General features: G+C 44.5%; 2 protein-coding genes across 9 annotated transcripts in view; one reads left to right on the forward strand and one right to left on the reverse strand.

The window, feature by feature from the left end:
* Positions 1-8027, forward strand: part of RAVER2 (ribonucleoprotein, PTB binding 2) — a 49702-nt gene extending 41675 nt beyond the window's left edge. For 2 of the 4 annotated variants that reach the window (XM_052800383.1, XM_052800384.1), the window contains exons 11-14: positions 69-214; positions 2010-2099; positions 2750-2878; positions 5961-8027. In XM_052800383.1, the coding sequence (XP_052656343.1) occupies positions 69-214; positions 2010-2099; positions 2750-2878; positions 5961-6107 (512 nt within the window). In that variant the 3' untranslated portion in view covers positions 6108-8027. The remainder of the gene's footprint in view (positions 1-68; positions 215-2009; positions 2100-2749; positions 2879-5960) is intronic. The other 2 variants (XM_052800385.1, XM_052800386.1) reach the window with 2 other exon arrangements.
* Positions 8028-8186: 159 nt separating this feature from the next.
* JAK1 (Janus kinase 1) overlaps positions 8187-13841 on the reverse strand; it is a 63999-nt gene continuing 58344 nt past the window's right edge. For all 5 annotated transcript variants that reach the window (XM_052800382.1, XM_052800378.1, XM_052800379.1 and 2 more), the window contains exons 20-25: positions 13614-13806; positions 12871-12995; positions 11961-12133; positions 11419-11536; positions 10932-11042; positions 8187-9943 (exon numbers count right to left, since the gene is read on the reverse strand). In XM_052800382.1, the coding sequence (XP_052656342.1) occupies positions 9842-9943; positions 10932-11042; positions 11419-11536; positions 11961-12133; positions 12871-12995; positions 13614-13806 (822 nt within the window). In that variant the 3' untranslated portion in view covers positions 8187-9841. The remainder of the gene's footprint in view (positions 9944-10931; positions 11043-11418; positions 11537-11960; positions 12134-12870; positions 12996-13613; positions 13807-13841) is intronic.

The following is a 13841-nucleotide window of genomic DNA, read 5'->3' on the forward strand; positions in this document are numbered from 1 at the left end:
TGCTAGACAAGAGTGCAACCTAATTTGTACAGTTTATACAAACCGTGTATTCTTTGTGTTACGAACAGCAATTGCCAGCAAAGCCTCTAGTCCACCACAGCAGACCGGACTTTCAAACAACATTGTGGATGCTGCTGTGTCTCAGGGAACTACATCACAACACGCAATGGAAAATTATTTTAATTACTCTCAACAGCATGGGGAATACACACAGGTACGTTGTTTTGCAGCGCTTACTTCTGAAGCCTGGTTTGTCGCTCAGAGCTCTGGTAGCAGGATCTTTGGCAGAGATCTGCTCAGAGATCCCTCCCTGAGTTGCTCATTGTTTTTCTCTGTGTACTCTTAATGCACTTCTTGGTACACGTGTGGTCTGATAGCCCGGCATGCAGTTGAACAGCATTGCCCAACATCATGAATCACTCTTCAGCGGTTCCTAGGCTTTCCTACAACTAAAGCCCACCCTCTTCTTCAGATTGAACCTTGTTAGGTCCTCTTCACTGATAGTTTATCTCTTTTGGTGTACAGAATAGATTTAGCACGAAGTACACCTAATGCCAGTCAAAAAAAGCCTCTATACATTCCCTGCTGCAGTGTCATAACCATTGAAAGATTGCTTCTTGAGAACCTGAATTCAGTGCAGTCTGCTAAAAAATTACTTCTTATCATTTCTGGCTTGGCTTTTGTCTGTCTTCAAAACCATGAAGTTTTTCTCTTTCCCCTCCCAAGAAGTTTTAAAGTTTTCTTGAACTTTGGCTAGATCCCAGAGAAGAGAGTGTTCTGTCGATCAGAAGCTCCCGTATACCTTGAGGAATTTTTGCAGTCTCTGCCAGCTGGTTTCACTGCACGGGATTTCTTCACCATATGCCCCATTTGGTGATCAGAGCATGGCCATTAAGGTGGGGGGCTGCCCCTCGTCTGGAGAGCGTTGCAGTACTGAGAGCAAGCACCGGGTTTCACAGACATCGGGATACTCTGTGAAATAACGTTTCTATATTTTCATTAGCCATCACTAGTCTGTGTAGAAATATAATTGTATACAAATCAAATACAAGAACTGGATCGTAGTGCTGTCAGGCAATCTGTATAAAAATCTTGGGTCTGTGTTGAGGCATCCACTCCGGCTCTGCTGTAGGTCTCCTCCCGCCCTGTCCCCATCGCCTCCTCGGGAGTCGCCTGATCTCTCCTACGGCAGGGAGACAGAAACAAGCTGTGCTCCCCTCTCCTAGGCTGCTGGCAAGGAAATCTGTGTTGCCCCAAAACTCCTGGGGTAGAGCAGGGCTGCTATGGGAGTTAGATGGGTCTGGAGGACAGAGGGTGGGCGCATGGGTGGGCATGGGAGTGGTTCTGGTTTAGGAGGGTCTCAGCCTGGTCAGGAGGGGTGGAGGGGATGGGGTCGCTGCCCAGTGTTTGCTGCAGCAGGGAGCTTTGCCAGGGGCCAGAGCCATCTCCTAGTCAGGTCAGATGTGGTGACAGTTGTGGGTTAGAGAAGCAAGAGAGATGTCCTGTGGGCCGTTGTGCTGTGTGTTTCATGTAAGCACTGACATCGTCTTGAATATTTTGTTTGTATCTGATTATTGGCTTTAAACTCATTTAGTTCCTAACCCGAAATCCTTAAAATACTGTCCAAAAAAATCAGTCAGATTGTAGTATTAGTGTTACTGGTATTATCTTTAGTAATATGAAGGACTCAAATGATGTCACTTAGGTCCAGAGGTGCCACATGTCATCATTCAGCTGTATTTGTACTGTCTGTTCCTTCCATGTAACAGAAATTACATTGTACTTGTGTCCGCTGCCAAGGCAGTGGTGCCTTGTGTATCTTTCAAGCATGTAACGTAGTTTTAAATGTTCGGTTTGAACTTTATCATTGGTGTTAAACATGTTTTGATGCCTCTTGGAGAGCTTTGCCTGTTATTCATTCTCATGTCCTGTGAGGCCATAAGAATTGTTTTAGTTTAAAGTGATCTTAGTAGGCAGCTAATGGGAAGAGGTTTTTTCCTCCTTTATAGGAGGCTGTTCAGCAGTGGTATCAGCATTATGCTCAGGCATATAACTCTACCCAGGCAAGAGTCGATGAATTTGAAAATGAAGCCTCTGAGGTGAGAAATACTTTTATTTTCTTCCTGTCTCCATTGGCTGTTTCTCCCATCAGCTGTAAGGGTGCTTTTGGAGTCCGGACACCTGCTTTGTTTGTTCATAGTGGCTGCTGCCGTCGGTACTGCAGAAATAAGGGGCTAGAGAGCGTGGGATGAATGGCACTGCATGGTCACCTTCTGCAGGGCATCCCTGCACAGTTACTCTCCAGGATTCATACTCGTGCTTTTGATTATATCTGGCATAAATGTTCCTCTCTCTAAAATCCCACAATCTGAAGTTACCTGTAAAGCTCAAGAGTGTATTAAAATACCCCTACCAAGAAACAGCACACCGTAACATTATTTCCCAGTGAGTCTGTTGAAGGATTGTTTCTCACCCAGGCCATTATATAGCCCGAGGTTTCCATGACCGATGAGAAGCACGCTTTTTTCTTAAGGAATTGTGTAAGGTAAACTGTCCCCCACATCCTACATTTTGCTCAAGAAATTGCTGCATGCCTGAGCTGCTCTAAATAGTATACTCCTTTTAGCAATTGAGTGACTCAGATATTTTCATATCTGATGAGTGCTCATTACTATATCAAGTAAAAATGAATTGTTAAACCTATTTTCTTTCAACTTCTCGTTGATCATGGATCCCATTCTGCATTTAGGAATCTACAGGTGGATCTTACCCAGACTACAGTACCTGCTTGCAGGTCATGCCTACACTTTACAGTGGAGCCCAGGGATCATACCAGCCAGGCAGCTTGCAGCTTCCTCCACAAAACCCATTAAATAAGGTGAGAGGAGAGACCAAGTAGAGTGGTTGCAGATGCAGCCCGAGCCAGCTGCTGGTGGAAGCGCTTCTTATTTGTCTTATGCTGCCACCGAGTGGACTTTGGACCCACAACAAGCCAAGGCAGAGCTTTTCCATTTCATCCGTGCTCCTCAGGATCCCGAGTTGCCCAGGTTCACACGCAGTTCCTGGTGGATGTGATAAATAAAAGCAGTGGCTGAGCAGGGCGTGCCAGCACCAGACCCCCTCAGAGCCCTCCAGCACCCTGGAGATCAGTGCTCCTCACTGCCCGCAGACCGCCAGAACCCACAGGCAAAGGAATGGTGGATGTTTGTGAACAAACTTCTTGGAAAGATGGTATCTGTGAGGGTGAATGTGCAAAAATGCCTTGAAGGAGGCAGATAAAGTAGGAAGTGAACAGAGGAGGAGGAGGTAGTTCACACTGGTTTTAGATGGGGTTTTTTGCCTGACCTGCAGATGTTTTGCAGTGAGTGCCACTGGGATAAAACCTCTGAAGTGGACTTAGCAAGTCAAAGCAGCGTCCAGGTTACCTACAGCCTCCACTTCGTAATACTCTTAACTGGATCCTGGGAGGAAAACCATTTTGAATGAGGAATTAATACCCTCATGCCGTAGGTAAATCACATTGCTCCTGTTCTTACGGATGGGAGAGACCTTAAAAGCCAGATTGTCATCTGTTTTGGAGCAGCTGCAGGCAAGTATGCCCATCAGCGTAACGAGCTGCTGCCTTTGGAAGTCCAGCCCCAGCCATGAGAGCGATGATAATCTCTCTGAGCGCTGCTGGAGGGACGCTGAGCTGGCGCTCCAGCCTCCAGCGCAGCTTGTGGCCCTTTGCACGGTGTCCGGCCATGCTGAGAGGAGTCACAGCTGAGATCAGCAGTCGCATCTGGGAGAGCTTAGGGGCCCAGCCTCCTGCGTGGCTCTCCTCCATCACAGCATTAAATCCCTTTGCTGCGCAGAGGTTAGTAGCCGGATTCAGCACATGATGCTCTGGCATTCAGAAACTTGCATCTTAGACTTGGCATGAGATTCCCATTTTTTGGAGGAGATTTAGAAGGAACACAGAACTGTAGCAATTCGTGACTCCTGGATAGGAGACAAGGCCTGGCTGGAGCTGGCTTTGACATGTCTTTGGATAAAGATGGCCAAGGCCTGAACATGTTGCCATGGGCTGTGAAATCTAGCTCTGTGCAGCAGAAGAGAGCACTTTCAGGTTCCTAACAGCTCCCGTAGGACTGGAAATGAGTGAAATCGTGACAAGCCAAGGCGATAGTCTGGGGTTTGAGCTAACTAACACCTTTCAGTTTATTTCTAGTTTAAAGAGGAAAGCTTGTCTGTGGAGGTGATGCTGAGCAGCTTGCTTGAAAGTTTGTCTTAATGCCAGATGCCATAAATGGCAGAAAGAGAGCGGTCGGTCCCTTGGCATAGACGCAACAGAAGTACAGTTGGTCTCTGCAGCGAGGTACTTTTCTCGTTCCTGGAATCAAAAGAGAAATCTCAGTGAAGAGGGCACACAGACTGGTCCCCAAGAGGCTCTGTATCGGTTAAGAGTGTGTGCTCGTGTGCATGTGCCTGCTGCAACCCTGCAACCCCTTTTTCTCCGGCTTCTGTGAGCTGCATTTCAGAGGTTCAGAAGAAGCACAGCCAGAGGTTTGTACGAAGCACGCAGCGGTGATGGTGCACTCTGCCACGTGAGCCAGGACACGGTGGAGGGTTACAGTACACGTGTGACATCCCCACAGCTGTTAGAAGTGCAGGAGAGAGGACGGGGGGAAACTAAAAGTCTTTCCTTGAGCAAGTTCCTATTTATGATAGGAGTGCATGCTAAAATGAAATTGGACTTAGCGGAGGGTAATTTGAGTTGTGAATGTGAATTAGCAAGCGGTGCTTCTCAGAATGGCTAGGAAGTGTTCAGCTCAGGGACATTTGGTCGGCACAGCTGTTCTTTTGATTGAGTTAAGGAATTAGTGTCCTGGTTTGTGAAACATGTTAAGGTTTCTAAAATATTCACTCCAACATGAACCAAAACCCTGAATCTCCTGATCTAGGAGCCAGACTTAACCCAGGACACGCGGTGTGGTTGAGCAGGATGCGGTGAGACCAGGTTCAGGTGGTTGTTCCAGGGCAGATGCTTCAGTCTTTTTAGAATAAGGTGACTGTTTAAGCCATTTGGTAATGAAATTAATGACACATTGGGGGAAAGAGAGAAGTGATCAAGAGTCATTGATTAGGGCAGTGGGCTCTAATGGGTACGTACAGCTTCTAGTGCTGTAGGTGCATGGATAGTGCAAGGTCCTGCTCTGATGGATCCCAGAGAGGAACTGAACCCGAGCCTTGCGTACTCCAAGAAGCCCTTGGTGGTGGGGCAGCTTTAGGTCACCTGTGCCCTTACCAGAAACCCTACTCAGGGACCCTCAGGACTTTCTGTGTATTGGAGTGAGGCAATTTAGATGAAATTTTGATTAAAGAAAGAACCGAACCGTTACTGCTCTCTCCTTCACTTTGGTATCACACGTGAACTCGTGCCCGCAAGAGGCATATGGTTACCTGTAATCTGCAACACAAACCCGCTTGGGCACGGCTGGAAACCAAGTCCTTCGACATCTGACTTGCCACGATAGCTGTGCCAGGGCAGTTTAACCCATTCAGCTCTCCAAGAGAAAAGGAAGAGGAATGAAAGGTGGCCCACTGGTGCCTTACTTTAAAGGATGAAGATGGTTGGAGCTGCTATGACGCTGCAGGGTAATAGCATGGCCATTACACTACTGCTTTTTAAACGTGCACTGTGGAGCACGGCCACCTGGCCCAGCCAGCCCTTTGCCCTCACAAAAACGCATGTGTGGTGGGCCACCAATGCATTTACGATTGGTTGGGTTTTTTTTTTTTAGGGAAAGGGCACAAACACTGACTCATGAGCTGTGTATAGCTGGACCTTAAAGCCGAAGGAGTCGGGCCTTTGGAGTCGGTTACTGGCTCCTGGTTCTTGTTAATTCCCAGACTGGAGCTTTATTTATTGACACCGTTTGCTCTGGATCATGTGTCACTTGTTTTCTTCTTGTCCTTAGGTGGCTCCAGCGAGAAGCGAGAAGCGAGGCTCTTCGTACCTCATTTCTTCCCCAGAACCTGGCCCCATGGAGTACCTTGGCCAGCAGACTCAGGGCTCCGCAGTACGTTATGGAGAATCCTCTCTAAAAAAAAAGCGTGTTTATTGAGACCTAAATAATCACTCCTGCCTTAGGGTGTGAAGGCAGGCTTTTCGTACCTCTGCTATTTATTGCTGCCTTAACTTCAAACAAATAATTCTTCTTTCTGTGTGGGTTATGAATATCCCAAGAGGAACAACCCTCTGTAACAGGCAAATTTGCCAAGGAAACGGTAGGTATTGCTATGAGGTTAGCCATTTCTTGGTAGTCTGACTTGCCTTCTGAAAGGATGGGATGGTGTTTCCTTTGTCATCTGCCACTGGAAGTTACAGTGGGCTGAAGCTGACAAAGCAAATTAACTTGGTGAGTTTTGGTAGCTTACCGGCTGAAAGCAATAAAAATACTGTGGAGGGAACACTGATCCTTTCTCTAGTCCTCAGACTGAGGAAGTTAAAAGATGAAGTCTTGATAGTAATTTTTTCTTATTTTTTTAACTCAGAATGTGAGGTTTTTTCAGTCTTACTTTTTCCAGGATTAAGAGTTCTGCATTTACAGCCTTTATATTTTTAATATTTCCTCTTAATCCTGGAATGGAGCTATACCAAATGTATTACCAGAGCCTCTGTGATGTTCTCAATAAATGTTTGTTAAAAGTAAGATGCTATACTGTGTGCTGCCTTGCAATATTAAATTCGATTTGGCTAGGTGATACTTGGACAACGAAGTAACCTTTATCTGCTTTTAGGCCAAGAATCCACAGCTTTTCCTTGGAATAAGTAATTTACAGTTTGTGAATGCATCTGTGTAGAACGGTGTATGTGGCAAAGCACCGTCCTCCTTCCAACAGGTACGCGTGTCACTGAGGCAGGGCTGCTGGCAACGCTGTCAGGTGGCGGAGCGCTGTTAAAGGTAACTGTAAGTGGAAGAAATCAACGGTCTCTTGTACTTTTTCTGACTTCTGGATCGGGAGGATTCACAGTTGGAGCAGAAGCAATACTGACATGCTCCTCGGATGACGTCTGTAATCCTGCCTTCCTGCTCTTCACTGTATTTCTTTTCTTTTTCCCGAGCATCTTAACTTCTGAAATTTGCTGCACTCCAAAGCCTGCTAGAGCAGAGCATCCTGGCTCCGGTTTTCACTCCTCCTTACATATTACCTTTTGCATGAAGTAGTTCTCACTAGAAGGAAACGGTATTCACTCAACTCACCTGTCCCAGGGGTGCGGTATGGGCTCACACCCATGCACTGTGAACCGCAGCAGCGATGGCACAGACGGGGGCTGCCTCTGCCCATCGCCCAGCCCAGCTCCTCTGGGGCCGAGCAGTGGCACCTCACGGACATTGCTTCCCAGCTTGATTGATTGTATTTCCGTTTCCCTTTTTTTAAAACAAAACCTTGTATTTTTACCTTATTCATTAAGCAACTCTGGCTAGAGTCTTTCTTTTCTGCTGTTAATCCTTGTAGCTGAAGACTTAGCAATCATTACTTTGGAAATCCAGTGCTTGTGACAGATAAATGATGAGCCAGCCCTTGGTGATGGACAGTGTGGGTTTGCTGCCTTGGAACCCTGCTGCAGATTCATTTGGACTGAACCCAGGTCCTTCTTACTTAATCTATCTTGCTAGACAATATTGAAGCCATTTTTCAGTACTGATTTTTTTTTAAAAAAGTGTCTTAAACTGCCTTTCAAAGATACATATTTTCAAAGTTAAAAAAAAAAAAAACCAACCACAAACAACAAACCCACAATCAAAATCACTCCTCCCTCAGCAGTTGGGTTGTATAGCTAGTACACACTGTGCATACAGGCAGTAACTAACTGCTTACAACAGCCAAATAGCAATGCAGGTTACAGGAGCTTTTCGGGGATTCTACATGTATGTATTTGATAAATTCACTTGTAATGTTTTGTTCAAACTGTTTGTATATGCAACTTTCTCAACTTGTTACACTTTTCGATGAAAATAAATTGTTGGTATGCATTTAAAGTGGATTTCTGTGGGAAGAAAACATCTCTGGACTACTTTTAAAGTAAGCTTTTAATGTAGGGGAAGGTTATTTTGAAGACATGTTCTGATCACCATTCCTAGGGAAGGTACAGTTAAAAATCTTTCTCTGTTTAATTTATGATTAAAAAAGTATGCAAGTGGAGAAAAAAAAACCTTTATTAGATTTGTTTGTATAAAGAGTAACAAAGTGCTTACAGATTTAAATCAGGTTCGTAAGTGACATACAGAAAAAACAGGTAATACTGTAAAAATAAATCTGACCTCGTTGCAGCTCATAATTACAATTTTATATATATATATTTAGATAGATATTTAAAGACATCTTTCTGTTATTGCCAGAACTATCTCCCCACTGCACCTGGATTTTGAAAATGCTTTGAGAAAACATTATCGCCCCAGTTCTAGGCGATGGGTCAGCAAAAGGTTTCCAGTTAAACCACTGTTTAGCGGAGCCTAACAGGTTTACAAAACAAGAGTACAGTGCCTCACTTGACTTGCTTACAGCCTGAATGCTAAATCTGGTCCTGACAATAAAACATACGTGGTCCCAATCTGGTCCCACTGGTTTCCCTTTGGTTAACAGAATACTGCCCAAGTGCGTGGTTTGAGTCTGTAAGTCAGTCAAATTAAGTAAAGGAAGGCAAATGCTGTTACTTAGAGACTCATCACCTTAGGCTAAATGACAGCTTCACAGAAGAACTGCTAACATGAATTAACCTGCTGGCTAAAGAAATCATTGACGAAAAAAACGAGTACAACGCACCCGTCAGACGGCACCACTGGTAACAGACTGTTTTGTGTGTTGGAGGGGTTCTTTCTTCTCTCCTAGGGAAGCTGCCCCGGTTGCTCAGTCCTATCTATATTAGATAATTCCCCCAGATTCTGTACACGGATCCATTTTCTTTTCTACCCCGAAGTATGTAATTAATTTCCTACGCACATTTCACCACACCATAGTCCACTGGCAGTACAAGCTGAAAAGCAGTTGCTTGTGCAATAGCTACATAAACAGTAGAAACTTCAGCGGGTAGACATGTGTAATGTGGGAGGGGAGGGCTGAGTTAGGAAAAGGAAATGTATTTATCCAGAAACTGGGTTTCTCAATGAAATGCATAACTATACACACTGATCCATGCTTTTTTTTGTTTGTTTTTGTGAACATGACAGTCAAGCAATTTTATTTTTTTTTAAATACATGTAAGAGCTCAGAACTGCAGCCTGGTTAAGATGGGCCAATAATGTTGTCTCCTCTGGCATAAAAATCCAGAGTTAGCTTTTTGTTACTAAACTCTAAGTGCACACAAAGGATACTTGTCAGCCAAACTTCTTTTTTTAAAACCTCCTCAAAACCCATTATTAAATGGGAAAATTATTAAATTACTCTATCAAGTCTGCTTATGTCCACTAGTTCAGTTATTCAGGGAATAAGTGTGCACAGCAGACTTGTTTTAAATGCTACAGATTGCACTGAGAACTGCAGCATTTTTTGACATGGCTCTTTCAGTTCGCATTCATCAGCGTAGTTCAAATTGTGGCAAGACCATAATCAGATAAAGATAAAACTGCCTTGCAATAACAGCAGCAAAGAGGGTTGAAGCTATTGTTTCTGCCATACCTTTTAATTCATTTGATCCAACTGTTGACTAAAATTAAAAAGGAAAACTGTTGGAAAAAGAATCCTTTAAACGCATTAGCACAGTCAGAGTACAAATTACAGTAGTTAAAAAAAATGAAAGGTCTTGGGCATTTGTATTTTGACACACATTAAAGTACTGACAGTATAAAAAAATGAATTACATTTTACTCATTATTGTTTCAAATCCTTGAATCAAATTGTGAAAGGTGGTCCGTTCATCATGCTTGAATATCCAGCACTTCCTCATCAGCTGGTCCACCTAACAACAAAAAAGAGAAATGTTTAGAGGAGCAGTGAAACATTTAATTTGTTTTCCAGTAAATAGAATGGAGTAGATCGTCACTACTACAAAATTAAGAACACAGACAGAAACATGCCTCAGATTTGGATCAGAATTACCAAGTATCTGTTACCACTGGGGTTTTTTTGTTTAAGTAGAGGGATATGCTTGTCTGACAGTGCAGATGATGCAGTAATAGCGTAGACAGCTGAAAACAATGCAACAGCTTCATCACAGTTTCAGGAATGGATGTTTTATCAAAACGACTACCACGTACCTCTCGGTAGTTACTGGTTTAACAGCGGTAAGTGCCTGTTGGCGAGGGGCTAGGCACCCACAGCCTGCTGCACCTCAGAACGCTGTACTGGTTCAGGCACCAGGATCCCGCGGGAGAGCGGGACGGGCAGCTCCTTGTTCTACTCCGACCTTCCGATGCGGAGTTGTCCAGCGCTGCTAAGCCACGCAGGCAGGCAGAAACACCCTGCCCCTAGCCTCCCTCCAGCCTTCTCTGGGCTTGCGGCTGTGGCAGAGGCTGGGGGTCTACAGCCCGTCCCCAGGGCAGGGTCTGGTTGCCTCCCGGCTCCTCCAAGGGCAGGAGAGGACAGGCTGTGCATCGGGGTCTGCTAACCGAGACCCTGCTGAGGTGCGTCTCGGTCTGGGTTGCTGCACACCCAGGAACTCTCTATTTCAAAAATCAGAAGGATTCTGAATGAATTTTACGTGGATCTAGATACTAAAGCAAAATTCTTAAGTCCTCTGAAGGGATGTCGCAATTTGGGAACCTCGGTGTCAAAAAACATTTTAAAATAATGCTTAAAAAACTTGGAAATGCCTTTCTAACAGCAAACCTGAAGGCTTTCCTACCAAGAGCAGCCAGGCCTATTCAACCATGAACGTGTGGTACTTCTGCTGCTAACTGAGCGTCAAAGGAAGAACACCATTATCACAGCGTAGGTGCATCCATTACCTCCTCTGGGCAGTTGGGTGGACGCGGCAAACGCTTTTCTTCTTGCAAGACACGCACCAGCCGTGCTACCGTCATCTGTCCCTGCGTGGGGCCGATCATTTTCAAGAACTCCTGTGAAAAGAGCCAGAGTCAGCTGCGCATCGTCTCGCCCTGTGCGAATCCAGGCTGTTTCAATTTGACTTTCAGATGACATTTGAATCTCAAAATGAAAACGAACAGTAGATGCTTATCGTACAGATACCGTGCACCATCTACTCACATTAGAAAACAGTAACATTTATAAATACAGTTTCTTCACCAGGACATGCAGTCACCACAACTTCTCTCTGTACAGGGTCTTTCGTGAAAGACTAACCACGAGGGTTGTTTTCATAAGATAAAGAGATTCATTCCACTTCTTGTTTCCAAAAACAATAAATTTTTTTTAAAAAAAGAGAAAAATCTGATTTAAGCAGCTTGAGCAGCAATTTCTTTCACGGTCACTTACTGCCATGGGACTGGACTCCGAATCGCAGTATGTAAGCAGTTCATACAGTGTCACCCCAAACGACCAGACATCCGAGGCAATATAAAATTTACTCTGAAGCAAGCATTCTGGAGCATACCTGTGGACACAACGTGACAGCGTTAAACTTTATTCAGAGCTGCACAGATCCACTCATACATGCACAACCCGTACGCATTTAAAGTAAGCGAACTAACACATTCTGCATTTATAGAGTCCTTGGATATAAACTAATGTGCCCACAGGGCTTGGGATGCCACAGAAGTGGTAAATAAGGTACAACTGTTACACAGCAAGTGACTATGAAACTAAAGGAGACCAATAACAAAATCGTGGGAAAATGGATCATTCAAGTGCAGGAGGAAATAAACGGCACAAGAGTAGACAAGTATAGTATACCAGGTGCCTTTTCCTTGCTCCAAAACAGGAAAATCTTCAGGACACCTAAAAGCCTAAGTCTACAGGAGCAGACAAGTTATTCTGCTGCACAGTCTGGTTAAAGAAAACGAGTTACAAGTTACTACCAGAAAACAGGGCTGTCGAGGTCATCTTTGACCGTGTAGTACTCCTTATCGGTCTCGATTGCTTTGGTGAGACCAAAGTCTCCAATCTTCACTCTGTTCTCGCTTTCAACAAGGACGTTTCTTGCTGCCAAGTCACGGTGCACATACTGACAGGAGCCCAAATAGTCCATCCCCTAAGAAAGAAGAAAGCCTTTTACGCTAGTTTCTCCAGTACTTCAGTCACTCCCTTGTTCACATGGCAATACCCTACCCAGGTTTCCCACGGCAGGTTCTCCATCTGTTGGCACTTTTCAGGGTCCTTTTCTGACACCCCCTCACCCCTTAAACTCTGCCTGTGGGTTCCTCATCTGTTCAGACTGTTATTTCTGCTTTGTGCTTTTTAATTTTCAGCTGAGCAGCCACCATCTTCAGACCCTTCTTTCCACAGCAGCAGTTCCTTTGCGTGCTGCTGAAACTGACAGATGTCTCTACACTTCTTATAACTGCCTGGTCCACCGTAATCACAAAGACCACAGTCTCTTGCAGAAAGCACGCTGCTTCACGTGGCCTCGCTGCACTCGCATCTCCTCCTCGCCTTACACTTGCACGGTGCTCCTTCCCTCTTGCCAACACACCCTTTCTAAATGCTGTCCTCCCTCCTAATACTTCCAGCTCTGCAGCAGGGACAACTTCTTCTCATAGTAAATTTTTATGGAAAGGGAACCTAGTGATTATTCCCTTGCTGATCTTTGTGCCAGCAGCACCTGAAGCACAGGAGAGACTGCTTTAGGATTCAGGTCCTTGGGGACAAAGCAAGGAGAATGGGTTTGTTCAGCAAGCAAGCCTCTCTTGCTGGCCCCCCCCTCTATTAAATTAAATATTAAACTAATCAAACAGCAGAGTTGCAGGAAGGCTCTGGTGCCAGGCTCACCTTGCAGATCTGAACTGCATATCTGAGAAGCTGTTTGAGATTGATTTTGTTCTTGTTCCGGGGGAGATACTCCTTTAGGCTCCCAGAAGGAAGAAATTCCATGATGAGTTTAATCCCACTTCCTCCTAAGAAAAGAGTGTTTAATTTGCAGACACGTGACCGTTCTCATGTCATTAACACCAATAACTTTTGTAGAAGCATTCGTAACAGTATTCCGTGACCATGGCCAGGCTGTGGGCTAACTCCCATTATCAGTCACTGAACAAATCCAGAGAGGAATCTATTCCAGGCAGTATAGTTACTGAACTTCAAGTTCTTGAAGTTTTTAAATGCTGGCTTAAAACAATCACTATTGCAAATGGAAAAAATACAAGGCAATAGAGCTTTTTTTCTATGAATAATAACGTATGCTTCTAATAATGACCTCTGGGTTTACGGGGTTATGACCCAGCTGTAATGGTCAGCTCATTCCTGGAACACAGACACCACCAGCCTGCCCAGGTGCTCATTTTTTTAATGGATTTGGTGAGAACAGCAACCACATTGCTCACATCCAGGTTAGCCAAGCACAGAAATGGGCAGGAGGAGGACTTCAGAGATAAATTGCTGCTTCTTCCATGAAGAAAGAGATCTAGACCCGTAAGATTGAACTAAGACTGTTTTGCCTTTTAAAATGCTTCATTTTTAAACAAAACCCCTTACACTTTTAGTGTATGCTTTTAACATTCTACATGAAGATTTACCATCTTCTGTGCAAATTCCCTTATATTTGACAATGTTCTCATGATAAAGGTTCCTCAAGATTTCTATTTCCTTCTTGAGATCAGCGATGTGATTCCCTCCACTCTCTGGCTTTAGCGATTTAACTGCCACTTGCTCCCCTGTATTGTCGCCTTCTGGATCGTATCTGCAGAGTTCAACCTTTCCAAAGTGGCCCTAATTGTAAAAGAAGGGAGAGCATTATTTAACAT

Source organism: Harpia harpyja, chromosome 11, assembly GCF_026419915.1.
Source record: "Harpia harpyja isolate bHarHar1 chromosome 11, bHarHar1 primary haplotype, whole genome shotgun sequence".
Taxonomy (NCBI): domain Eukaryota; kingdom Metazoa; phylum Chordata; class Aves; order Accipitriformes; family Accipitridae; genus Harpia; species Harpia harpyja.